Here is a 26,605-nt window from a genome sequence, read left to right as displayed (position 1 = left end):
CATTGTCATTGAGAACTTAAGTCATTGCCATTTAGCCTTTTATAGTTCCCTACGTTGATATAACTACTATCTCAAAAAAATGTCTGTTTCTAGTTTTAAATTTGGATGTTTAGATTTCAAACTATTTAATTTTGTAAAAACTAAATGAAAAAAGGAACTACATTTATAGATCTCCCACAAAAAATCATCGCTGTTCCCAAAATCAGTGTTAGAATGTATTTTCTTTCTTTCTCAGTACCCTTCCCAGGAGGGTTTTTTCCCCCTCCTTTAGGAGGGGGAAAAAAAAAGATTTATGAATGCAGCGATTACTATACCCTCATTGGACTGATTATTATAACATTATCATTTATTTAAAAGAATTATCCCAAACTACTTTCTCACCCTAATTTGTTAGATAATATTTATAAGTGCTGGGAAAGATACTGTGAAGAAATCCCAACCTTGCCCAAAGCAAAATGCTACTATAAAGCAGTAAAAAAAAAAAAAGTACACAGGTACATGCATACAAAGTTTTTTTAAATCTATAAAATAAGATGCAAAATTATAATGTTTTTGTTCCTGTTTTCATAAACCTTTTATCTCATTTACTTAATAAAACAGTATACTAGAGGGAAAAGTATCACATAGAATTATGTCTTGTTGATTTTAGAGCTGTACAGCCATCAGAATTAGTTGGAAGTGTGTGGACAAAGGAAGACAAAGAAATTAATTCTCCTAATCTTCTGAAAATGATCCGGCATACCACTAATCTCACTCTGTGGTTTGAGAAGTAAGTATTACTGATCATCTTACATTTCATAGCAGTTATATTATAAATTTCACTGCAATTCTATTTGTCTCATGTCTTTTTTGTTGTTGTTGTTCCTCTGTTCCTCCTTTTTTTTTTTGCACTGAGTGAATAATTTTCTAATGCAGCATTTTAAGTTACTTTATTAATGATTGTTTTTAGGTTTGCCACATATATCATAACAGAATTAACTTCAGATTTATACCAGAATTCTAGTGATATGCAGAAATGTTACTCCTCTGGCTGTATTCACTCCCTCCCTTTTGTGGTATTGTAATATATATTACATATAATTAATGCTGTAGATCTAACAATACATTGTTTTAATTATTGCTTTACTACTATTTGCCATTATTTTCTTAGCCTGTTACAGCTTTGCTCTCCCCCACTCTTTGTGTAGTTATTGGCCATGTATTTCACATACATTACATTTCTCTATGTTATAGGCCCAACAATACATTACATACACATTATTTTATACAATTGCTTTTTAAATCAGTTAAGAAAAGCAATAAGGAAAAAAATAGGCATTTATAGTGTTTTTTATAATCATATAATTACCTTTACCAGTGCTCTTTGTGTGGATTCATATTACCATCTGGGGTCACCTGCTTTCAGCCTGAAGAACTTGCGTTACTATTTCTTGTATGGTGGGTCTGCTAGCAACAAATTCTCTTAGTTTTTGTTTATATGGGAAGGTCTTTATTTTGCCTTCATTTTTTAAACACTACCTCTGTCTTCAAGTTTAACTATTTTTTTCTTCTGCCAGTTCAAATTGATTATTGAGTCCCTCTAGTAAAATTTTTATTTTAACTATTGTACTTTTCAAATCCAGAGTTTCCATTTGGTTTCTTTTATAATTCCTGTGTCTTTTAGGATACTCCCTATTGGTGCACATTGTAATCATACCCTCCTTTACTTTTTAAATCATACTTTCCTTTAGTTCTGTGAACAAATTCAAAATGGCTACTTTGAAATATTTTTTTGTTAAATCTGACATATCAGGTCTGTCTTGCAGGCAGTTTACTGTTGCCTGTGTTCTCCCCCAGTAAAGCCTGACATTTTAGAGGTCAGAGGGGTAGGGAGCCCTGTGTTCTTGGCTGTCTGAGCTAACTGCCCCCCACCCTACCCAACCCCGCAAGGTTCTCTGAGGAATGAGGGTAGAGGAAGTCTTGGTTCAGATACCACAAACTCTTGCCTCTCTTACTGAATTGTTGTACATTTTCCTGAATAGATGTTTCTCTGTCTTTTTAAAAATTTATTTATTTATCTATCTATCTATTTATGGCTGCATTGGGTCTTCGTTGCTGCGTGCAGACTTTCTCTAGCTGCAGTGAATGGGGGCTACTCTTCATTGCGGTGGCTTCTCTCGTTGTGGAACATGGGCTCTAGGCACACAAGCTTCATTAGTTGTGGCACGTGGGCTCAGTAGTTGTGGCTCACGGGCTCTAGAGCACAGGCTCAGTAGCTGTGGCGCATGGGCTTAGTTGCTCTGCGGCACGTGGGATCTTCCCGGACCAGGGATCGAACCCGTGTCCCCTGCGTTGGCAGGCGGATTCTTAACCGCTGCACCACCGGAGAAGTCCCAATAGATGTTTCTTTATTTGCCATTTGCTCTTAGGGCCATTTCCAGAGACTGCTAGAACTTTATATATATAATTATTTATATAATTTTCACCAGTTTCCCTGAGGAGTAAGTGAACACAACTTCTTACACTGTCGTGTCAAAAGTCCAGAATCTCAATACAATTTTATAATTGGAGCCAGATATTAGAGGTTTATGTATTGGCCATATTTTTTATGATCTTGCCCCATATTTTATAAGGGTGATATGAAGTTTCCACAGATCATATTGGCATTACCAGAACACAAGACCAGTGACATAAAGGAATGACTGGAATGTGAGCTAGAGTGTGGATAAAGACCAGAAAGCAATTCCTAACGAGAAATAAGTCATCTGAAAGTTAGGACTTCCTTCTATTTATGTTATTACTTCTTAGCCTCTAAAAAGTAAAACTTTGGAATTTGCCCACTAACTGTTGCTTCCTGATTTCTTCTTTATCAAGTCAAATAACTACACTTCAGTTGCAGAAGCGCTTTTCCATCATAATAATTAAAAGTTATGTCTATAAAGAGGAAACGTAACTCATAAGACATACAGACCATTTTCATTTCTGTCCTATTTTTTAGTAGATTACTGAGAAGGCGGCCATTTCCTGATCTTTTTCCTTTCTCTTTTTGCTTTTTAAAATTATGGTAAGATTTTTTTCAGTGTATAAACACAGTATTATTGTCTATAGGCATAATGTGCAGCAGATCTCTAGAATTTATTTATCTTGTGTAAATAAGTGCTAATCAACATGAAAATTTATACATGTTGATTAGCAACTCCCCATTTCCCCCTCCCCCAGCCCCTGGCAACCATCATTTTGTTCTTTGCTTCTATGATTCTATTTTAGATACCTCATATATGTAGAATCATGCAGTATTTGTCCTTCTATGACTGGCTTATTTCACTTAGCATGTCCTCAGTGTTCATCCATGTTGTCACATATTGTAAGATTTCCTTCTTTTTTGACTGAATAATATTCCATGGTACATAGATTTCTCATTTTCTTTATCCTTTTATTTGTAGATGGACATTTAGGTTGTTTCCACATTTGGCTATTGTGAATAGTGCTGCAATGAACATGGGAGTGCTGATATCTCTTTGAGATTACAGTACTTTTGGATAAATATGTAGAAGTGGGATTGCTGATCATATGATAGTTCTATTTTTAATTTTTTTTGAGGAGCCTCCATACTGTTTTCCATAGTGGCTACATCATTTTGCATTCTCACCATTAACATTGTACAAGGGTTCCAGTTTCTGCCTTTTCAGTGAAGAGGTTCTTGTTCATTTGCCACAGTGGTTTTTAGCCATAGATGTGCATTAGAATTGAAGTCACTTCCGGATAAATCATCCCAGACTTACCTGGTTTTTATAAAAGCTCCACAGGTGATCTCATTATGTATACCTAGTTAATATCAACTGAGTTAAAAAAAGATGTAAACATATTATACTTGTATCATACCTTTTAAAATGTCTAGATAACTAGTTAGCTGGTATATGAACACTTTAATGCATAAACATGTTATGTTTAATTTGATAATAAGGCAAATTTATTTTGATAGTTTTGCAGTGTTTTTTTTTCAGTGTTAGATCAGCCTCACCAGAGAATAGTGTAATCCACAACTTTACATTTTTGTTAATGTTTAATATTGATTTATATTTATTTTTCCATATGTGTATTTTATTTTTTCTTAGATTGAGTTGTTTACTATCACATTATTGAAAACCAAGTTTAAAATATTTTCTTTACTGATAAGTGATTAGTAAATAAAAATTTTTCTCAAATATTAGAAATAGAGAATAAATGCTCACTGAGGAATTCTTTTTTGAGCATAGCTTCCTTTTAGTTATTTACTTGGATATATATGTACTTTCCAAGGATTCTTGGTATTTAAATGTAAAGAGCTTTTGTTTTCATTGACTTTATTCTTTATAAGTAATTAAAAATTTTTTATTCTGAATGGTGGTAAAATACTTTCATTCACTCTTTAACATTATAGTGCTTATCTAAAGAGCTGTTCTTAGAAATGTAGGTAATTATTTCTGTATGTCAAAGAAAGAAATTAAGCATTAATCACTAAAATCTTACAATTAGATGAAGAATAAGAGGCAGAGAATTCTTAAATTTGAGAATAAGTTTCCCTAGAACACACCCACATCCTAAAGACCATCATATATTCAACAAGATGATAGACTGATCAGAGAACTCCAATACTGAGAGAGAATGCACCAAATATAATAAGAAGAATGACTGACCGGTTGACTGTATCAGTCTGGAAAACAGTGACAAGCAGCATGCCTGACTGAAGGCATTGCCTTCTCTTCCATTCACCTACTGTTTACCTGCCATTCTGAATACGTATTCTCTACTGTTACACTATAGCTGCCCTCCATTCCATTTTGTTCGCTAAATTCTTTAAATCATATTTCGTTGGGAAAACTCCAAATTTTTTAATTCACTTTTTGTCTTTGATTCCCAGATGTATTGTAGAAACTGAAAACTTAGAAGAAAGAGTAGCTGTGGTGAGTCGAATAATTGAGATTCTGCAAGTCTTTCAAGAGCTGAACAACTTCAATGGTGTCCTTGAGGTTGTCAGTGCTATGAACTCATCACCTGTATACAGACTAGACCACACGTTTGAGGTAGGTTTGCTTATCTAAAGGTGTTTTTTCCATTCCCTGTTCTAGGAATCAGGATGTTAACAATTATGACCTTTAACTTTTATATGCCTCATCTATCTTTTCAGTAACAGCTGAAATGGTGGAATTACCTAAATTTTGTATTGAATTGGTTGCTCTTTGTAAATTAGTCAGTCTCATTAAAATGCATTCACAGGGGCTTCCTTGGTGGCGCAGTGGTTGAGAGTCCACCTGCCGATGCAGGGGACACGGGTTCATACCCCAGTCCGGGAAGATCCCACATGCCGCGGAGCGGCTAGGCCCGTGAGCCATGGCCGCTGAGCCTGCGCGTCCGGAGCCTGTGCTCCGCAACGGGAGAGGCCACAACAGGGAGAGGCCACAATAGTGATAGGCCCGCGTACCGCAAAAAAAAAAAAAAAAAAAAAAAAAAATGCATTCACAGGTCCTAGCCTAAGTTAGAAGAATAAAAAGATTTCAGGGAAAAAAAAAAAAAAAGATTTCAGCACCTTATTTGTAATATAATGTACAACTAAATGCTCACATACTTGTTTGAGGAATGGCAAGATAAAATAGATTTCTCTCACACACACTTTTTCTTGAAGTTTGTACTGGGGTCTATGAAGATGGTCTCTTTGAAGCAGTATTATCATTCTTAGAATCAAACTGATACTGTTGTGTTTGGGCTTTACTCTAAGCCTGGCATTTTTTGGCAAAACCTGTGATTCCTTTTGTAAACTTATATTCCCTAAACATTATTTTTTTTTATTGTAGCAAATACCAAGTCGCCAAAAGAAAATTTTAGAAGAAGCTCATGAACTAAGTGAAGATCACTATAAGAAATATTTGGCAAAACTCAGGTCTATTAATCCACCATGTGTGCCTTTCTTTGGTGAGCATTTCTTCTTAAATTTTTATCGTGTTTCTGGATAAAACAAGTTATTTCATTAAATGAGTAAACACATGTCTAATATACCAGCAGAAAATACTTAACAAATATTTAGCACCTGAATCCCCTTAGAATTTTTCTCTATGAGGACTTCTTTAAGATGAAGCCCAATATGTACATTCCACTTTTTATTTCCATATTGTGCAGCCATTCAATATTGTATAATGCTTACTTCTGTTTTAATATTCATAGAAATCTTTTTTGTTGACTTTTAGTAAACCAAACACTCTACAGAAGAGGCATGGCCATATTTACCCATACTTGATAATCATGCTGCTTATAAACAGTCTCACATGGCTAAAAATCATAGTGCATGTGCCTTTGGGCCCACACCTTCTACACATGAAAATTTTACCTGTTCTTTTTTCCTTCCCTTCTGCACCAGACTAAGGTAGTGCCTTTTCTATCTTTTAAGACTGAAACCTACCATCTGAATCTTCTCCCTTTCTGTAGGTTCCTCTATCTTATTCCATCATTTATTTCCTGTATTTTATTTATTTAACGTCTTTATTGGAGTATAATTGCTTTACAGTGGTATGTTAGTTTCTGCTTTATAACAAAGTGAATCAGCTATACATACACATACATCCCCATATCCCCTCCCTCTTGAGTCTCCCTCCCTCCCTCCCTATCCCACCCCTCTAGGTGGTCACAAAGCACCGAGCTGATCTCCCTGTGCTACGTGGCTGCTCCCACTAGCTATCTATTGTGCATTTGGTAGTGTACATATTTCCATGCCACTCTCTGACTTCATCCCTCTAGGTGGTCACAGAGCACCGAGCTGATCTCCCTGTGCTATGTGGCTGCTTCCCACTAGCTATCTGGGTAGTATTTGGAAGTATATATAAGTCCATGCCACCCTCTCACTTCATCCCAACTTATTTCCTGTTATTTTATATCTTCAGTATCTCTTTCACACTGGTTTCTTTTCTCTGCTGGTATATATGCTCTGATGATTCTTCCTCTAAATACTTAAAAAAATTATGACCTCAATTACACATCTGGTGTTTAGTCTTTTTAGTATGTGGTGTATTTTCTTCTAGCCTTTTCCTCATCTCTATTTATATAGTTTCTATATAGCTTTAAGTTATACTGCATGTAACATTGTTATGTCCTGATATTTTTGTTCAGGCTTTATATAACCAACCAGTTTTGTACATATACATATTGTATATAGTTGTAATTGTGTGACGGGTACACATTGTTTACTTTTTTCACTTACCATATCCTGGATATATTGTTGTGTTTTAGTAGTCTTCATAATTACCATTTCTAATGGCTACATGATGTTCTTTAAAGTTGGTGTGACAGTTTATTTAACTATTACCCTATAACCTGATGCATATGTTGTTTCCAGCTTTTTTGCTTTCCTAAATAATGTTATAATGAATATCTTCATATTTATACCATTTTTATGTATTTGAGAATATTTTCTTGAGCTAGCTAGCCAGTCTAACTAGATAATTTATATCTAGCTGGATATTTCTTGAGCTAGATATTTTACCAGTCTGCCTTTTAGTTGTTATTCTTTGAAATACAGTATTTTTAAAATTCTATAATCTGTCCATTTTTCCCATTATGATTTCTATTGTTTCTGACCGTAGAAAGTTCTTCCAGTCTAGTAACTTAACATTCAGTCATATTTTCTCCTAGCTTTATGATTTGACTTTTAAAATTATATTTAACTCTTCAATCAAATTGAAGTCTCTTTTAGATATCATATGAAATATTCAAATTTGTTTCTCCACCAAATTGTTTATTTGTTGACCCAGGTTTATTGAATAAGTCTTCTTCATCCCCATTTACATATGGTACCTCCTTCTTTAAAAAATATTGTTTCCCATTAACTTCTTTTTATTTTATTATATTTTAATTTTATTGGAGTACAGTTGATTTACAATGTTATATTAGTTTCAGGTGTACAGCAAAGTGATTCAGTTATACCTATACATATATTCATTCTTTTTTAGATTCTTTTCTCATAAAGGTTATCACAGAATATTGAGTAGAGTTCCCTGTGCTATACAGTAGGTCCTTGTTGGTTATCTGTCATATATAGTAGTGTGTGTATGTTCATCTCAAGCTCCTGATTTATCCCTCCCCCCAACAGTTCCCCTTTGGTAACCATAAGTTTGTTTGCAATTTCTGTAAGTCTGTTTCTGTTTTGAAAATAAGTTCACTTGTATCTTTTTTTAAATTAGATTCCACATGTGAGTGATATCATATATTTGTCTTTCTCTAACTTCACTTAGTATGATAATCTCTAGGTTCATCCCACTAACTTCTTATGCTAGTGCCCCAGTCTTAATGATTGGCACTTTATAATCAGTGATTCTCAACCAGGGTGATTTTTGTCCCCCAAGGAACATTCAGCAATGTCTAGAGGCATTTTTTGTTGTTCGAGTTAGGGGTGCTAGAGGCCTCTAGTCAGTAGGGGACAGGAATATTGCTAACAGCCTGCAGTGCACAGGACAGCCAGCACAACAAAGAAATATCCAGTTTAAGAGGTCAGTAGTGCCAAGGGTAAGAAATCCTGCTTTAGGGATTCCCTGGCGGCCTAGTGGTTAGGACTCGGCGCTCTCACTGCCGTGGGCTGGGATTCAATCCCTGGTCGGGGGGCTAAGATCTCACAAGCCACATAGCTCGGCCACAAAAAAAAGAAAGAAAGAAATCCTGCTTTATATTTATAATTTCATATATAATAAGATTGGTTTGTTGATGTTTCTTCAGTATTTTCTTTGCCAATTTTGTCTCTTTATTTTCCAAATGAACTGGGGAGGGGGAGTGATTCCCCAAAATACAGTTGGAATGATCTGTCAATTAATTTGGAAAGAACATTTATGATAATTAGCTTTTTCCTAGGTATTTTTGATCGTGAATGGTATTCATTTTTTAATAGTCAATTTCCGTTAATTCCAAGAATTATTAATTTCCTGGGATTTTCTAGATTTTTTTTTTTTTTTTTTTTTTTTGCGGTATGCGGGCCTCTCACTGTTTTGGCCTCTCCTGTCGCGGAGCACAGGCTCCGGACGCGCAAGCTCAGCGGCCATGGCTCACGGGCCCAGCCACTCCGCGGCATGTGGGATTTTCCCGGACCGGGGCACGAACCCATGTCCCCTGCGTCGGCAGGCGGATTCTCAACCACTGCTGTGCCACCAGGGAAGCCCTAGATATTTAATCATGCCTACCTATAACAGTAGTGTCTCTTCTTTTGATTTTATTTCTGTGTTAGGCCTTACAGCATTAGTCACAACTTCCCAAACAAAGGTTAAACAGTAATAAAAAGAAGTTCTGTTTTCTGTTTCAGCAGGGATAGGTATAATTTTGCTATTTACTTGATTCGATGCTGTTTATTATGTTAAGACAATTTCTTTTCATAGTTACCTTCTGTTTTTGTTGGCAGTATACATGTTTGCTGTCTTAGAGCAAAATGATTTTTCTTATTTAGCAAATTAAAATTATAGGTTTGCTAATACTGAACCTTTCTGTTAACCAACATTAAGCCTTTTATATTCATGGTGGATTAATCTTTTAAATATGCAAATGAATTCTATTCATTATCATTTTATTCATGATTTTTGCATCCATCTTTATAAATGAGATTGGTTTGTGGTTTTTCTTCTTGTCCTATATTTATCAGCTTTTGTTATTATGGTTATATTTACTTTGTAACATGAGTTAAGCAGCTTTCCATCTTATTCTATTCCAGAATATCATGAAATGATCTAGTCTTTAAACTTTGAAATATTCCAACAGAAAAACCATCTGGGCCTAGAATCTTTTGCAGTATGTAATTCTATAATAACATTTTCATTTCTTCCTTAATTTTTTTTCTATTTCAGTTTTGTTTGCTACACAGTTGTCTCATTTCAGTATTTTAAAAGTATTAGCATTCAGTCTATAAAAATACTACTTTAAAAATTGCTCTTATTTGCAATATGTTTTTCTGTTTCTATTTTTACTTGTTTGTTTTACTGTGTTTTTCTTCCAAACAATAAAAGTTGAAACAGTTATTCTCTCTGATTTTATAGTTTTTATGTCATGTATTACTTTTTATCATTGTTAATTTATTCCATTTTCTGAGGATTTTTCCCCCTAAATTCTTGATAAAACTGTTGAGTTCATTTATTTTCTCTTTCTGATAAAACACTGAAGTCTATGCATTTACTCTTAAGTGTGGTAACTATGGTGCCAGTTCATACAAGGGAGCCTGGGAAGGACCTCAGTCTGATGTTCATTTCATTCAACCTGTCAACAAATATTTCTTGAGTACCACTAAGTATCAGGGGCTATGTCAGGTGCTTAGAAAAAAGCGAAATATCATAGTCACTCAGTACACACACTGAACTTATAGTCATGCTACTCATGATATCCTATGGCCCCTGTTACACAGAGGTGAAATGAAACCACAGGGCCTGTTCACTGGACTCATGTTTGGCCCCTGCTACTCCATTATATCACCTGATTGGTGGGCATTTATTCATACAAACAAACTGTATTCTCTTTCAGATCTTTATGAACCAACGTAATTGATTTTCATTAACATGTTGTTAAGTGAAGAAAGGAAATTTCAGACCTGTATTTAGAGTAGTATTCCATTGTGTTTTAAAGTGAGCCACGTGATTTAGTGAGTGATTGCAAACGTGTAGGTGGTTTGATAGGTACAGCCTGCCTGCCTGCCAGCCTTCCTACCCATTTCTGCTTATCATCCTCATTATTAAGTCCCTGGTCAGTTCTGCTGCTCTAGGAGATTTTTGCTATTTCCAAGCTAAAGGTTAGCCAGGTAGCCTTTCATGGTTCTGACCCAATAGGTAGATATTATTGCTGCCGCCTAGTTCCATTTCATCTATATGGTCAATTGTAGAAACTTCTTCTAGATTCTTATCCTTAATTCTGGATGCTGGATTTTTTTCCCCTCTATAGGAGGCTCAGGGGTAGTATCTGACACTTTTACTTTCTCTATCATCTTAGCAGAATTCTTACTCAGATTTTTTGCTGGCACTGCACTATTTACAGAATAATAAAAGTCAGGCAATTTCTCCTTCCAAGGCTATGCCAGGCTACTGGTCTATTTCCCAATTTTTCTCCATACACTACAAGGTTCTACTCATAGGTAGAATGAATATGTATAGGCAAACTAACATTTCCTCTCAGGTAAAAGAATGTAGATTTCTACCTCAACCAAGTCTCACCTGTCTGCACAAAACTCCATGCCTGTAATAACATCAGCTTTGCTCTTTCCTTTCACACTGCTCTAATTTTGTGTCCTCCTTCTGTTTCTTGTCAGTTTGTTTCATCTCCACTCTTGCTTTCCTGCCATTTTAGAATTGACTGTATGTCTCTTGTATCCTGGTCTAGTCTGCAAATGCTTTCTTTTCTATTCTGAAATAATGGGCTGCTTTTATGCATTCAGAAATATCTGTTGAATGCCTATATGTGCCAGGCCCAGGGCTAGGTGTTGAGAATAGAGAGACAAGTAAAACATAGTCTTATCCTCAATAAGCTCCCTTGAAAGAGCAGAAAAATAAATTATAGTGCTGTGTAGTAAATATAACACTGTATTGTAGAAACGTGTAAATCAAAGTATGAACAGAGTGCTCTGTGAACCCGGAGCAGCCACTTTTTCCCGAAAAGCTTGGGAAGGGTGTCAGCAAAGAGGTGAAACCTCACCCCTCTTCATCATTTGTCATAATGCTCTGCTTTTCCTCTCCCTAGAACAGCTGTCTCTAGAGCAGGGTATGTAAAATGATCTTTTTTTTAAAAAAATTAAGCTTTAACAGTTTATAATATTCACGTCTATGTACATATTTGCACTACATTTTTTATTATACATATACACAGAGAGAGAGAGAGTGCATGCTTAAACACTTTTTTACTGATGTAGTTTATGATCAACAGTTTGAATACCACCTCTTTAATTATTTGTTCTACTTTTAACTAGCCATTAATTTGTCATAAAATAATTCCAGATTTTATCCTGAACTCTCCCAAAATGCTACTTGTAAGCCTTTTCCCAACTTCTTTCAAGTATACTTTTAACACCTACAATATCCCACAATATATTATCCCCATGTTCCCCTGGTCAGTCATTACACCACCACCCAGTCAGTCCCTCAAGCACAAAGGTGAGAGTCTTCCTTCCCACTGTGCCTACCTCTGCCCAAACCACTTAATCAGTTCTTGTGGCATTCACCTCTTAGATATTTATGCACTCCACTTTATCCCTGTGGGCCCTAAGGTAGCCCTCATCATCTCACCAAGATGACTTTTACTCTGTTAACTGAGCTTCCTGCTTCTAGTCTTAACTCCTTCTAACCCATCTAGCTTCACAGTACAACCAGAATAATCATTCTAGAATGTACAGATGCTGATAGTCTCCTAATTACCTACTGGATAAAAGCTAAGCTCTTTTGAAAAGGCTCTTTGTGACCCTGTACGGGTGCTACTACCCACAAACTCTTCATAGTTGGGCCATCAATTTGTGGCCAATATGGAAAGTTAATTTTGGCTCCCATTAAGTATGTGTACTGTCACGGATGTTTGTTAGACTGAACATTGAGCTAAGTGGATCATGCAACTTAGTGTAGAGGAGAATATAACCGACTGCAAGTAAAAGAGCCAGTGACAGGCAGATGTGGAAAATAAAAGAGCCTGTGCTTACTAGAACACATGGTCAATTTGTCTTATTAATATATAATCAGGAGTAGCCTAGGTGCTGAGAAATAGCCAAGTAACTAATACACTGAATAACTGGATGCTTTCTAGAACCAAACAGGCATTGATATCTATCATGTTTCATTATTGCTAACTGTTCACTATTGATTTTGAGTTATTTAATCTTGCCAAGAACGTAGCCAAATATTCTCGTATTTAAAAGTTTGCCTCAGGAATTCCCTGGCGGTCCAGTGGTTGGGACTTGGCGCTCTCACCGCCGAGGGCCTGGGTTCAATCCCTGGTCGGGGAACTGAAATCCCACAAGCAGTGCAGTGCAGCCAAAAAAACCCACAAAGGTTTGCCTCTACCACAAAACCATTTAGGACTACTAGTCTGTGATTAGAGCTCTGTCCATCCCTCTGCTCGTCCAGTGGCTAACCTGCAGTGATGGAGGGGGTCAGAACCACTGCTTCCTTGCCTCTGCCTGTCCTCGCTTCCTTCCACTCTTCCTCCACCCCACAGACCAGACCCCAAAAGTCTAGCCATTTCTGAGTATGCCTCCAGGCTTCACAAAAACCAGTGCCTTCAAACACGTGGCTGCTTTGCTTAGAATGCCCCTCTATCTTATATTCTGCTTATTAAACTTCTGTTCATTTTTTGAGACTTAATTTAAGCATATTTTAATCTGTGATGCTTCTGCTGCTCCCAACAGCCCAAGGCAGAGTTAGGCACATCTTGTTTGTGCTCTCATAGCATCTTATGCATTAGTACTAGTTAATATAGCACTTACCAAATGGTACTGTAGTAGCCCACATTCAAAACTCTGAACTCCTTGAAGTCAGGAACTGTGTGTCTTGTTCATCTTTGTATCTGCAGTACCTAATGCAGTGCTTGGCGTACAGCAGAGACTCAGCAAATGTGTACTGAGCGAATGAACTCAGATATTCACACTTCTTTTTTTCCCAAAGCATCATAGTCAGTACTTCAGAGGAAAAGGCAGAAATAGGATAGGGCAAGAATAGCAACAACAGTATCAACAATCCCAACCATAGCTAATTAAGCATCTACTTTTGTCAGGCCCTATTCTAAGCCTGTACATAAATTTACTCATTTATTTCTCACAGCAACCCTGCTGTCCTCATTTTAGAGATGAGCAAACCAAGGCTAAGCAACTTGCACAAGATCACAAGAGTAGAAAGCAGCAGAGCTGGCTCCAGAACCTTTATGCTAGAACAGAAAGGAACTAAAATGCCTGCTATTTTGTTCATTCTCCTCCTCATCCAGTGCACAAACTGCAGTGATGGGGAAACAGGAGCTCCCCTACCAGGTTGACATAATTCTAGAAGTACTGAAGACCAGAATATACATAAATCATATGCAGTCCTGTGTTTGATAGGCTTGCACATCCGCCCACATTTTCATGAGTCAGCCTATCCAGACAGTACTACCTCTGAATTACAAAGCCTATCAACCTCTTGGGGGCCTCAAGAGCTGAGTAAGCAGAAAATATCCTGTAAATTTGACGTTTTCCTGTTTTGCCAAAAATATGTGTTAATAGTGATGGGTTATTCTTCAAGTTCCTTTAACAAAACCATGACTTATGTTAAATAACATATGGGTGTGGGGGGTGGAAAATTGGTTATTGCTCCTGAAAATCTATTAATTTTGTTAACCTTGGTCTCCTTTTTTCCTGGGTATTTATAGAACTTAAGTCACAGAAGAATTTGATACTAATAAAAATCTTTCTCTTGATATTTACTTAGCTTGTTGTTTTTCATAGAATGGAAATTTCTGCCTTAATTCTTTGGTTATGATGGTTGAGACGGTACAGTGTAATATACCTATAATTACTGAGAAAGAAAAATACTAGCCTTTTCCATTTTTATCCTTGAAATAATTTATTATCTCTTCTAGGAATTTATCTAACTAATATCTTGAAAACAGAAGAAGGCAACCCTGAGGTCCTAAAAAGGCATGGGAAAGAGCTTATAAACTTTAGCAAAAGGAGGAAAGTAGCAGAAATAACAGGCGAGATCCAGCAGTACCAAAATCAGCCTTATTGTTTACGAGTAGAATCAGATATCAAAGTAAGTTGAATTATTTGAGGACACATATTTCTGATTAAGTTTATAACCACCTGATAAGAGACAGGTTTATTTCAGAGAAAAAGGAAAATAAAACTTAAATAATTCCAATTTTCTTACATTAAATGTTTTCTTAAATTATTTTCATGAACTTTAAACTGAATTTAAATTACTTAATATTAATAATTGTTTTTCTTTGCATCTATTTTAGAGGTTCTTTGAAAACTTGAATCCAATGGGAAATAGTATGGAAAAAGAATTTACAGATTATCTTTTCAACAAATCCCTAGAAATAGAACCACGAAACCCTAAGCCTCTCCCAAGATTTGTAAGCATTCATACATTTATATTTCTTTTATATTTATATATTTTTTACAGTTGTCATCTATATCTGGTGGTTTATAGTTTTCTATAAAGGCATTTAGAGATGACGTGTACATGTAATGGATAAAAATAGTGAATAAGTGCTTAATAAATATGCTCAGGATTATTCCACTTAGTTCCAGGTAAATGGGCACTAATATTAATGTGAATAAATCCTAATATGATAGATGAAGAAGTTGGGCAAGTATGGCCAACTTAACAAAAAATGTTATTCAGTATTTATGTTAAGGGCAGGAAATTTGACAATTTATACTAATTCACTTATAATAAATATATGTACTTATATAAGTACTTTTTTAAAAAAAATAATGACTTATGAGAACTTTTAACCATGAATCATTAGCCATAAAAATAACAGGCTTGGCTAAAGATACTTTTTTGGGGGTGAAATAAAGTTTCCATTCTTTCTTATTACTAGTAACTGCCTGGCCACATTTATGTACAGTATCATCATCTCACTGTTCTGAATATAATCTCTCTTATTCATAAGAAAGTCAAGAATCAAGAAGTAAACATAAATGGCTTCTAAGTAACCAAGATAAATCTCATAATGTCTGTGAACCAAAGCTTATGAAATTACCTCACAAGAAAATTTCTCAAGGCCTAAAACAGTTTTTTAAAAGATGGATTAAAAACAGCAAATTGGAAATAGCTATATAGTCTGCTCCAATGAGACACACTGATATCACTGAGAAATGATCACTCTGTAAGAAAAAAAATGCCATAAAACTAACATAAACAGATGAAAACTCAAGCAGTTTAATGCATTTGTAAATAGCTCAAATGATCCTGATGGCATCACTGTATTATTACAGCATAGTAGGCTATCATAGTTCATAACAATGATCCTGGCTTTTCTACCAAGGTTGAATTAGTTCAGCATAGTCTAAAAAGCCAGAGAAATATACACCATATCTTAGAAAGATTTCCATCAAAAATATTAAAATAACAAATACTCTGGTATTTATAGCACTAAGACTCAGTTATTTAAAGAAGTTAATTCCCTAATAATTTAGATAGCCAAGGCTTTATGGAAATGGGGTGTTAACTCTTCAACTTGGACACTTTGATTTGAATCATTATGTAACTTCTTTATTAGTGCTTTGTGGTTTTCCTAGATACTAATCGAATTTTACCAAGCATTTATAGAAGAACCTTCTTTTCCATTACGGTGTTGTAAGTGTTGTGTTTCTTTTGATATGTCTACAGCCAAAAAAATATAGCTATCCCCTAAAATCTCCTGGTGTTCGTCCATCAAACCCAAGACCAGGTACTATGAGACATCCCACACCTCTGCAGCAAGAGCCAAGGAAAATTAGTTATAGTAGGATCCCTGAAAGTGAAACAGAAAGTACAGCATCTGCACCAAATTCTCCAAGAACACCGTTAACACCTCCTCCTGCTTCTGGTGCTTCTAGTACCACAGATGTTTGCAGCGTATTTGATTCTGATCATTCAAGCCCTTTTCACTCAAGTAGGTGCTCAAGTTTTAAGTGCTTTAAGTAATTGTTAGTATTATATGTGCTAGAGGTAAAAAGGAATCTGTATATATATATTTTTTGTAAATTTGTAGGTAAATCAAATACCATTTCAAAAGCTATTATTATAGAAATATAAAATAAATTCTAAACTCCAGCAGTTTATCTGTTAGAACAACCCTCTTTAAATGTATTATACTTTACCAGATAGGCCTGGTGAAGAAATTGGTAATTGAAATCTCATTTGAGCATTTGTCTTCAATTGGTGAATTTAAAATGCATCTCTAACTTCCGGAGGAAACAAAGATAACTCCTAAAATCTGCATGGAATGTCAATCTGATACTTTAAATGCTGCCTCCAAAATTATATCTGAATACTGCTCAGTACCTGGTTCCTTTCCAACCAAACTCTGTAGTTTCTAATTTGCAATGTATCGAATTCAAACTCCTACTTAACCCTTTTTCAGTCTACACCATCCAGCAGGTGTATATAGCGCCTGCTAATACACTCCTATGCTTTCAAGCCCAGCCGTACAAATCTCACGGACTGCATACTGTTGCTCATCCCTTTCCCACTTCTAAATCAGTGCTATCCAATAGAAATATAATGTGAACCACATGTGTAACTTTAAATGATCTTTAGCCACATTTAAAAAAAGCAAAAAGGGGCTTCCCTGCTGGCACAGTGGTTGAGAGTCTGCCTGCCAATGCAGGGGACACGGGTTCGAGCTCTGGTATGGGAAGATCCCACATGCCGCGGAGCGGCTGGGCCCGTGAGCCACCATTACTGAGCCTGCGCGTCTGGAGCCTGTGCTCCGCAACAAGAGAGGCCGCGATAGTGAGAGGCCCGGGCACCGCAATGAAGAGTGACCCCCGCTTGCCACAACTGGAGAAAGCCCTCGCACAGAAACGAAGACCCAATACAGCCATAAATAAATAAACAAATACATTTAAAAAAAAAAAATCAAAAAGAATTAGGTGAAATTAATTTTAGTAATATATTTTATTTAACCCAGCATATGCAGAATGTTGTCATTTCAATATGAAATCAGTATAAAAATTTACTGAGACATTTTACAATCTCTTTTTTGGTTCTAAATCTTCAAAATGCAGTATGCGTTTTACACTTATAGCACATCTCAATTTGGACTAGCCACATTCAAATGCTTAATAACCACATGTGGCTAATGGGTGCCAAACTGTACAGCCCAGCCCTGGCCCTTTGAAGAGGCTACCTTTTATATCTAGAGCACCAGGCTTCCATTAATTTTTTAATCAATTTCATGTGGAGCTTTAAATCTCTACTAAGAACCCACAACCTTTTTTCATTTGTTCATTATCAAATCAGAGTTTCAATTCAGTCGGCTTTAACCCTCTCACAACCATTTCCACATGCTCTTCCCATTGGCTGCCCTAGCTCAGTGTACAGTTCAAGTTCTGCCCTAATATTTGATGTTACAGAATCCAATAGTGAGAGGCAGCATGACATTATTATTCGGGAGGAGGTTGAGAAGCACTGACGTAGGAGTTAGGAATCCTGGTTTGTCATCCCAGTCTGCTAGTGAGCTTTCTGATTTTCGATAAAATACTTTTTCTCTGCTTTCTGGGGATTAAAGTAGATTTTTAAGATTTCTTCCAACTCAGAGAATCTAACTTAAAAAAAATTTATTCTTTGGAGGTATATTGAGATTTGGTCCAGAATCCTGTTTATTTATTCCCGTGTTGTATATATATTTGTAGTTACCCAGCAGTTTGTCTTATCTTTTTACCACCTAAAGTGTATTTGTTTTAAGAATTACCACACCTTGGCCTTGTTTGGCTACTGAGGATTATGAAGTCATGTTATGCACATAGTAGGCTATCAGATATTTTTTATAAGTTCAAATAAACACCAGGTTAAAAAAACTCCCATTTATTTTCCCCAATTTGCCAACCTCCTAAATTAAGTAATAAAATAAAAGCAGCACTTTTCACAGTATACCTGACTTAAAATCCTTGTTTATTGTGATCCATTTAACTGTTTGAAGGGTGTTTTTCCAAGAGCACTTGGCTGTGATCTATATTATTAAAGATTCTCATGAGTGAATTATTGAAATCACATGAAGGCCATCAATTACAAATTGTTTCTCTTAGTTTAAGTAGCTAAAAATGGAAGATGTAGAAAAACAGGAGATAAGCCTACTACATTCCCTACTAGTGCTAAATCTTTACATTATTAGTCAAACAGGGAAAAGGGAATCATTTTGGAATGCAGTGCTCTGGATCGGTGCTTTGTCATATGTGACAGTGGAAGAATATTAACTAAAAATAGCTAGACAAGTGGAGAAACCTTAGGCTTTGTAATCTTAGCCCTGAAGATTTTTTCAATTTCTCTTCCTTTGTGAAAAAGAAAACCCCTATTACTACTCCCCTTTGTTCTTAGTAAAAATTGAAAATAACTGATTTTGAAATTAAGTAAGCCAGTATAATATAAAACCATCTGTATGCTCAGTTAGTCCCTTACTTAAAGTTCATTAGTGGTCTATGTATATTAAAGGTCCTCATCTGCTTTTGACCCCACTCTGCTTAACAGATCTGCTAGTGTTATGGGGCGGGGGGTGGATCAGCAGCACGTCCAACCTGGTACTCACTGTGTTGCCACTAGAGTGAATACCTACTTCCTTGCTTTCCTCAGGTCCTGGCAGGAAAGAGCTGCTGTACCTACATTCTTAAGTCATCTGAACATATTCCACTCCATACAATGAGGCAAAAAGTTCCATTGCTTACTTTTTTCAAAAGGCAGAGTTTGACTAGAATTTTTGATCAGTTATAATAGTTCTTTTTTTGCTTCTTATAGTTTTTTTTCCAAAAATAACTTACTTTAAAAACAAAGGTTAATTTTTTCAGCCAGTATCTGTTGCATATGTCATTTCTTGCTAAGCAGTGACACACCTTCTCTGTTAGGGCTTGCAGTCTTACTGAGATGTTAAAAAAATAATCATAGTACAAAGAAAATCATAGTTAAATGCTTAACCATTGTTAAGTGCTTGATTCTGTTTGTACTATGATTTTTTTCATCTCTCAGTAAGATTGCAGGCTTCACCAGAGAAGATGTATAAGTGCTAATTTATTAGCAAAATGCTAAATGAGTGGCAAAGACATTAATGCTGTAGAAGTTTACACAAAGATGACCACAGAGTGGGCAAGAATGGTCACGGAAAGCTTTGTGGTGAAGACAGAGAGGGAAGGAAACTGGCCACCTACCTACTGCTGCTACATACATCCTCACATTCAGAACCCGGCTCCACACCTTAGCCTGGCCTGGCCAGGCCCAGCTCTGAGGTGATGCTGACAGTGGCCGGGAAAAGGGGAGAGACCGCCCAGCTTTGCATCTGTGGCTGTAGCGTGGAGGGGGGAGGATGAAGTGCTCTTGGTACCTTCCTGTTTGAAGGTAGCCTGGTCATAAAAGGAAGCCGTAGGTCTGGCCTGGTCTGTGTGCTGCAAATGAGCTTTAGCCCCATCCCTTAGTAGGGAAAGCTTTAACAAGAAACAATGGATTCCAAGCATTTGAAGCTGGAATGCAAGGCTTTTCTTCATATAAGATTATTATAAGTGATTAGTTTCTGATTTCATACACTTGCATTTAACAGGCTCTTGCGAGTTTAAGAAGTTATTCATGATTTATATAATTTTTTTTCTATAGGAAAATGCTTATTCCTATTCCAAGAATGACTCAATTATAAATTGGAGATTATCTTCAACAGTGGTTTCAACCCTGGTTGGACATTACAATCCCCTGGGGAGCTTTAAAAAATACCTATATGTCCAGCCCACGCTTGAGTTAGACTGGCATTGGCACGTGGGCATCAGTATTTTTTCAAAGCTCCCTAGAAAAAAAAACAACAGGGCTTCCCTGGTGGCGCAGTGGTTGCGCGTCCGCCTGCCGATGCAGGGGAACTGGGTTCGCACCCCGGTCTGGGAGGATCCCACATGCCGCGGAGCGGCTGGGCCCGTGAGCCATGGCCACTGGGCCTGCGCGTCCGGAGCCTGTGCTCCGCAACGGGAGGGGCCACAACAGTGAGAGGCCCGCATACCACACACAAAAAAAAAAAAACCAAAAAAACCACAAAAACAACAACAACAAAAAAACTCCCTAGCAGGGGCTAATGTGCAGCCACCACGATGGAGAACCACTGATCTGTTGTCTGGGATTTGTATTTAACAAATTGATACTACTTTTTGATTAATTGGGTTTCACTTCTAAGTCATTATCAATAAATTTGTTCAGTACCTAGCTGACAAGAATTCCTAGTATATATTTCTTGATATATATAATGTTTAATTCTGAGAGTTTTTAAATAGCATTTTCCAGGCAGTAAGACCAAGCAATTAGTTTGAAGTGACAAATCAGAAAAGTACCCCAAGTTTACACACGAATCTAAGCCTGTGCTATATATAAATATGATCAAAGCCAAGTCTACATCTGCTTGCACAAGTGTGTATGCATAGGTGTAATCATTCTTTCTAAAAGCCTGCAGTTGGTAACTGTCATGAGCTTTGTCTTTTGATTGTATTCCTGTATTGTACTAAGTATACGACCATGTTCTTGAGGCTTATCTACAGAAGGCATATTTATTTCCTTTCCAAGAAAACTGGAAAATACATAAATAGTAAACACTAGAGCAGATAACTCCCTTTAACCCCTATTATGTTAGGAGAATCTAATTTTCAGTAAACAGAATCTTTGACACAGTAGCAGCATTATTTAATATCAAAGTGTAAAAATGAATTTTAATCTTTTGAGAGCTAACTTATTAGAATTAGCTGGATTGCTACCCTTAGTAACCAGAGCCTCCAAATAAATATCAGTACATATGGAAAGGAGGTAATAGGGTAGATTATTTGAAATTGGAGCTGTCTGGGAAATAAGAACACTGTATCTGTATAAGCAATGAAATTAATAATTCCGCCCACTGACCCTGGGATGTAAAATTATCCTCATTCTGAGCAAAGAAGCTAGAAAAACAACCTTTTAGCCCTAATTATTTTAGTGATTGCCTATTGTGCAAAAATGAGAGAAACCTGAATTTTTAAAAATCAGCTCAGTCTAGTGCTATAGGTATTGCTTTAGTCTCTTGGATATTATCTGTTCAGTATGTTGGTAATATGAGGCAGTGTAACCTAAACACCTATATTGATTTAGAAGCAGTATAGATCTTCTAGCCTTTGTCTCAGTTTTTCTACGTTAATGCTCTTGGGGCTAGTGTTGTTGAAATTAGACATTCAAAAATTATCAGAGTTTCCTATATAAAATGTGTCTAAGCACCAAAACTGTTTAATGATTTTTTTTAAGTGTTTAAAAATATAGAAGGAAAAAAGCTATATCACTTTCAAGCTTGTTTGTAATATCCAAAGCTGTAGTTATTTTGTGATGAACTTATGCCCCAAGAACATTTCCAAAACTTTATAATAATTATAGTAGTGAGAAATTTCCTTTTATGTTTCAATTTTTATAACATAAATTTATTATTTACTACTTATTTTCACAAGTTTGGTTTTTCAAAATAATTCTTAGTAAATGACATATTTCTATAGGTCCAGCTGAATTCTTTGCTCACATTGGGTTTATACATTTTTTGAAAGTCTTCCTCTAATATACAGGATATTGCATATAGTTTTCTCATGAATGCTTTTCATTTAATTATTATGACATCAAGTAGTGAATCTAAAAGGAATCTTGAAAATTCCCAATGATATTAATGCAGTTTAATTCTTTACCTTTCTCAAAAGTAAGTAGTAATGAGCTTTTGCTAAACTGTTCTACCATTCTTTAAAACTAGAATGACAAAAATAACATTTCTATCATAAATAAATTTTGACAGATGAGTTTGAATATATCAATGAAAGAAAAAATATATACTTTTTCTTGTTTCCTTTCACAGGCAGCGATACCATCTTTATCCAAGTTACACTGCCCCATGGCCCAAGTTAGTATATTTGGTTTAAGACTCATAATTTTCGCTTTGGCTTTAAAGATTAAACCAAATGTAACCTTTCCTGCTAAAACTCTTCTTGGGTCTGGCAGTATTGGTACCTTGCTTTGCAGCATCTTAGAAGTGAGGCCTTCACTTGTGCTATCTTTTGATCATAAATGATTTGCTTAAACTTACATATTTTTCATGCTTTTTGTAAAATCTTTTTTCTCTTTTGAAAGAACATTATTATATGGGTGGCTTCCACATTTAACCATTTCTCATTTCCAACTCGAGTTCTAAACATATTTTAATGCTCAACTTTTTAAAAGAAGCAAGAGCATGCATGCGCATATGAGAATGTTGGCAGCTACGTGCAGTGTCTAAGTCACAAAATATACTTAGCCTGGGAACAGCACAGATTGTAGGCAGATGACTATTATTTGACTTTCGAACAGCTATCTTATCATTGTACCTATCTGTATTATATAATCTAAATATTCATCACTGATAAGCAAAATAAAGTTCCAATGTAGGTATTTGCTTTTAATTTTAAAGTAAACTAACAATTCACCAAACTATTCCATAAATTTTAAGCTAATAGATTGTTTTTTGTTGTTCTTCATACAAATGATTTCAGAATGTGTACAATGGAAAATATTCTTATAAGCTAAATTAACTTACATAGTCTCTTAAGAAAAAAGGTAGGTGATCAAAATGTTCATTTAAATAGTATCAATACACAAAGTACTCTTTTTAAGTTCTATATTGTTATAACATTTAATTGGCAAAATAAAAACTGTCAATGTTTAAAGGAGCAAAAGAACCTGCCAAATATAATTTTGAACGACCATTTAAGTGTTTTTTCATATCTTTTTCATTGTGCTGATAACTAGTTAACAACTTACATAAATGTTTTTCAAAGTGTAATTATTTATATGCCTATATTAAGTCCTTGTCATATAAATGTCTGTAAGATATGTTACAGTTAGAGGCTTTACTTACCTTTTTGGTGCCAGTTTATCAACTTACTCCTAAATCAGGTTCACCAGATTCTAGTGTAATTTCTGTTTTTTATTATCAGCACTGCCTCAGTCATCTTAAATACCTCCATCACAATGAAAATTTTTGGATTAGAGTATGATGAACCTGACTTTGCTTCCCTGCCAAGGAGAATAATATCTAAGCACACTGAGGAGAGATCCCTCCCCCAGACACTAGATTCTCTCCCTGGCATCCTTTGAGGGGATTGCTGGGAGAGACATTGGAGAGAATGGTTAAGATCAGAAACTATCCCCAAGGACTATCCAGTGAAGGCAAGAAAATTCTGTACTAATAAAGTCAGAGGAAAAAAAGGAGCCCATCAAAAAAGCTTAACAGAAATTACCATTCCAAAGGTTTTTAATAGTGCTGTCTCTCCCAGAAATCTGAGACTCAGATCCAAATAAAAAATTCCAGTAGTAGATTAACAGTGGGAATGTTACTTTGTTCAAGAAACATAATAACAGAATATCTTAGGCAGCTTTTTTTCTGAAAATTCTGCTAAAAAATTTCTGCATGCTTTTATAGCAGTTTGCTTTAATAAAGGAAATACTATTAGTTGTTGATTTATTGAACTGCTTTTGATACTTCTGTACATTTCTTTTAATAAATATAAGCAGTTTCCAAGTCTTTTCAGGATTGAGAGATGAAATAAAATTCCTGTGAACTTTTCAAAAAATTTAACATCCTACAGGATCTGCTTCAGTATCATCTATAAGTTTAACCAAGAGCACTGATGAAGTGCCTGTCCCCCCTCCTGTTCCTCCACGAAGACGACCAGAATCTGCCCCAGCGGAATCTTCGCCATCTAAGGTAAAGTAGAAAATCTTGTTATCTGGAAACTGGAATCATTACAGTTACATTATAATCAATTGCTTGTGTCTGGTTTAGTTCTAACTGAATTAGGTTAATACTCAGAGTACTTGGGCTTAATAGAGTTTAAACAAGGATTAAGTATGGATTTACGATGCAATAATGTTTATTTCCTTTCTTCTGAAAGCAGTTTTTTGGTAGGTTTTCAAAACCCTTGTAAATCTAAATTATGGGTACTGTCAAGAAAAAAGTTTAACCTATAATGTAAGAGTAATGCAGTCTCAAGCAGGTCTTTAAAAGATACAAGAGAGAGAAGGAAGGAGGTCTGAAGCTTTATATGAAAGCACATTTTAAATGAAATGGTATCTTAGTGCTAAATATTACCTATCTGAGCCCTTAATAGGTGAATGTGACATGCTTTTAAGTGGGATTTTCATGAAAATTCTGGGTCAGAAGAGACCTTAAAGGCTCATAGTAGCTATTTTTTCTGCCTCTTTGAATTTCTTTCTTTGCCAGTTGTTAACATGATTCAGTGTTCTCAAAGTGTCCAGAGAGCAGAGCACCTGGGCAAGTCAAGACACTCTTCGCAGAATATCATGAAATGTTAATATAGTAAGTTTAAAATTGTAAAGTTGACAGGTAATTTATGTTAAATGGAATTGATCTTATATTAGATTCAGTAATAGGTAAGCAGTAGCAAATAACAAAATTTTGAGGAAAAAAAAACAACATTGAGGGAAAAATAATTTTTTTAATGAATGAACTGCCGTAACCTCCAATTTAAAACATGGCAAAACGACCTGATCAACATCTAGGGTTCTTCCAATAGCATATTTGAAAACCCCAGCTTAATTCTTAATATATTCATGGTGCTACATAAATTAAATTATTAATAAATGTCTTTTTTTTTCCCATTTATGTTAGATCATGTCTAAGCATTTGGACAGCCCCCCAGCAATTCCTCCTAGGCAACCCACATCAAAAGCCTATTCACCACGATATTCAGTATCAGACCGGACCTCTATATCAGATCCTCCTGAAAGCCCTCCCTTATTACCTCCACGAGAACCTGTGAGGACACCTGATGTTTTCTCAAGCTCACCACTACATCTCCAACCTCCCCCTTTGGGCAAAAAAAGTGACCATAGTAATGCCTTCTTCCCAAACAGCCCTTCCCCCTTTACACCACCTCCTCCTCAAACACCTTCTCCTCATGGCACAAGAAGGCATCTGCCATCACCACCACTGACACAAGAAGTGGACCTTCATTCCATTGCTGGGCCGCCTATTCCTCCACGACAAAGCACTTCTCAACATATCCCTAAACTCCCTCCAAAAACTTACAAAAGGGAGCATACACACCCATCCATGCACAGAGATGGACCACCACTGTTGGAGAATGCCCATTCTTCCTGAGTTCCTCTATACCAGGATGTACATTTTCCTGGCCCCAAATCCATTGCTGGCAATGGATGCACTGAACGTGCCAGCACTGAGGAGTTAAAATGAGAACTCCAAACACTAACGACTCTACTTCAAGATGCAGTATAAGACAATGAATTTTAACCTAGATGTAATTATAAAGTGAAAATGGTGTTCGTTTAGAATATGGAAAGACTGATCTAGAGGAGGTGGACAACTGATTGCACCTGAAAATCAAGTAAAGGGAACTTTTTCCAGCCAGTAGGCAGGAGTCCTCTTTTTGTGAAGTGATCTTTATCATTAAAGGGATGAAAAACACAGTCTAGTGTCCAGCAGGCCCACATGATGACAGTTTTTGTAATTCAAAATATTATGCACTTTTTAAAAAGAAATCTTAAACAGGGATCTTCAAATCCTCCTTTGTTTTCCTTTGCTTTTATTTGTCCTACTTTAGAATATTTTCTTAAAAATCATTCAGAGGACTGTGAGGAAAGGCTGTGGTACCTGCCCTTGTTGGAATCAAGGCCCAGCACTGTACTACAGTCCTGTTTACAGATTATTACAGTGAATTGAATGGGTACCGAGGCTTCACCAAAGAGGTACTTTTTTTTTTTTTTAAGAATAATTATACCAATTTTAAGAGCATTCCCTTACCCACCCTCCCTACACAAACAAAATGTGGTGGTGTTGCCTTCAAACAAGAGAAGTTTTGTGTCATTAACAATGACAGAAGAACTTTTAAAACAATGTAACTGTCAAGTATATGATTTACATTTAGGAGACTGTTAATCTA

General features: G+C 36.0%; 1 protein-coding gene across 2 annotated transcripts in view; it reads left to right on the top strand.

The window, feature by feature from the left end:
• Nucleotides 1–26,364, top strand: part of SOS1 (SOS Ras/Rac guanine nucleotide exchange factor 1) — a 153,568-nt gene extending 127,204 nt beyond the window's left edge. For both annotated transcript variants that reach the window (XM_024118564.3, XM_028497117.2), the window contains 9 exons: nt 650–769; nt 4,880–5,042; nt 5,811–5,928; nt 14,554–14,726; nt 14,935–15,051; nt 16,317–16,581; nt 22,507–22,551; nt 24,272–24,390; nt 25,315–26,364. In XM_024118564.3, coding sequence (XP_023974332.1) covers nt 650–769; nt 4,880–5,042; nt 5,811–5,928; nt 14,554–14,726; nt 14,935–15,051; nt 16,317–16,581; nt 22,507–22,551; nt 24,272–24,390; nt 25,315–25,806 — 1,612 coding nt within the window. In that variant the 3' untranslated portion in view covers nt 25,807–26,364. The remainder of the gene's footprint in view (nt 1–649; nt 770–4,879; nt 5,043–5,810; nt 5,929–14,553; nt 14,727–14,934; nt 15,052–16,316; nt 16,582–22,506; nt 22,552–24,271; nt 24,391–25,314) is intronic.
• Nucleotides 26,365–26,605: the final 241 nt, after the last annotated feature.

The sequence above is a fragment of the Physeter macrocephalus genome, chromosome 12 (assembly GCF_002837175.3).
Source record: "Physeter macrocephalus isolate SW-GA chromosome 12, ASM283717v5, whole genome shotgun sequence".
Lineage (NCBI taxonomy): Eukaryota > Metazoa > Chordata > Mammalia > Artiodactyla > Physeteridae > Physeter > Physeter macrocephalus.
This window is presented reverse-complemented; position numbering and strand designations above follow the sequence as displayed.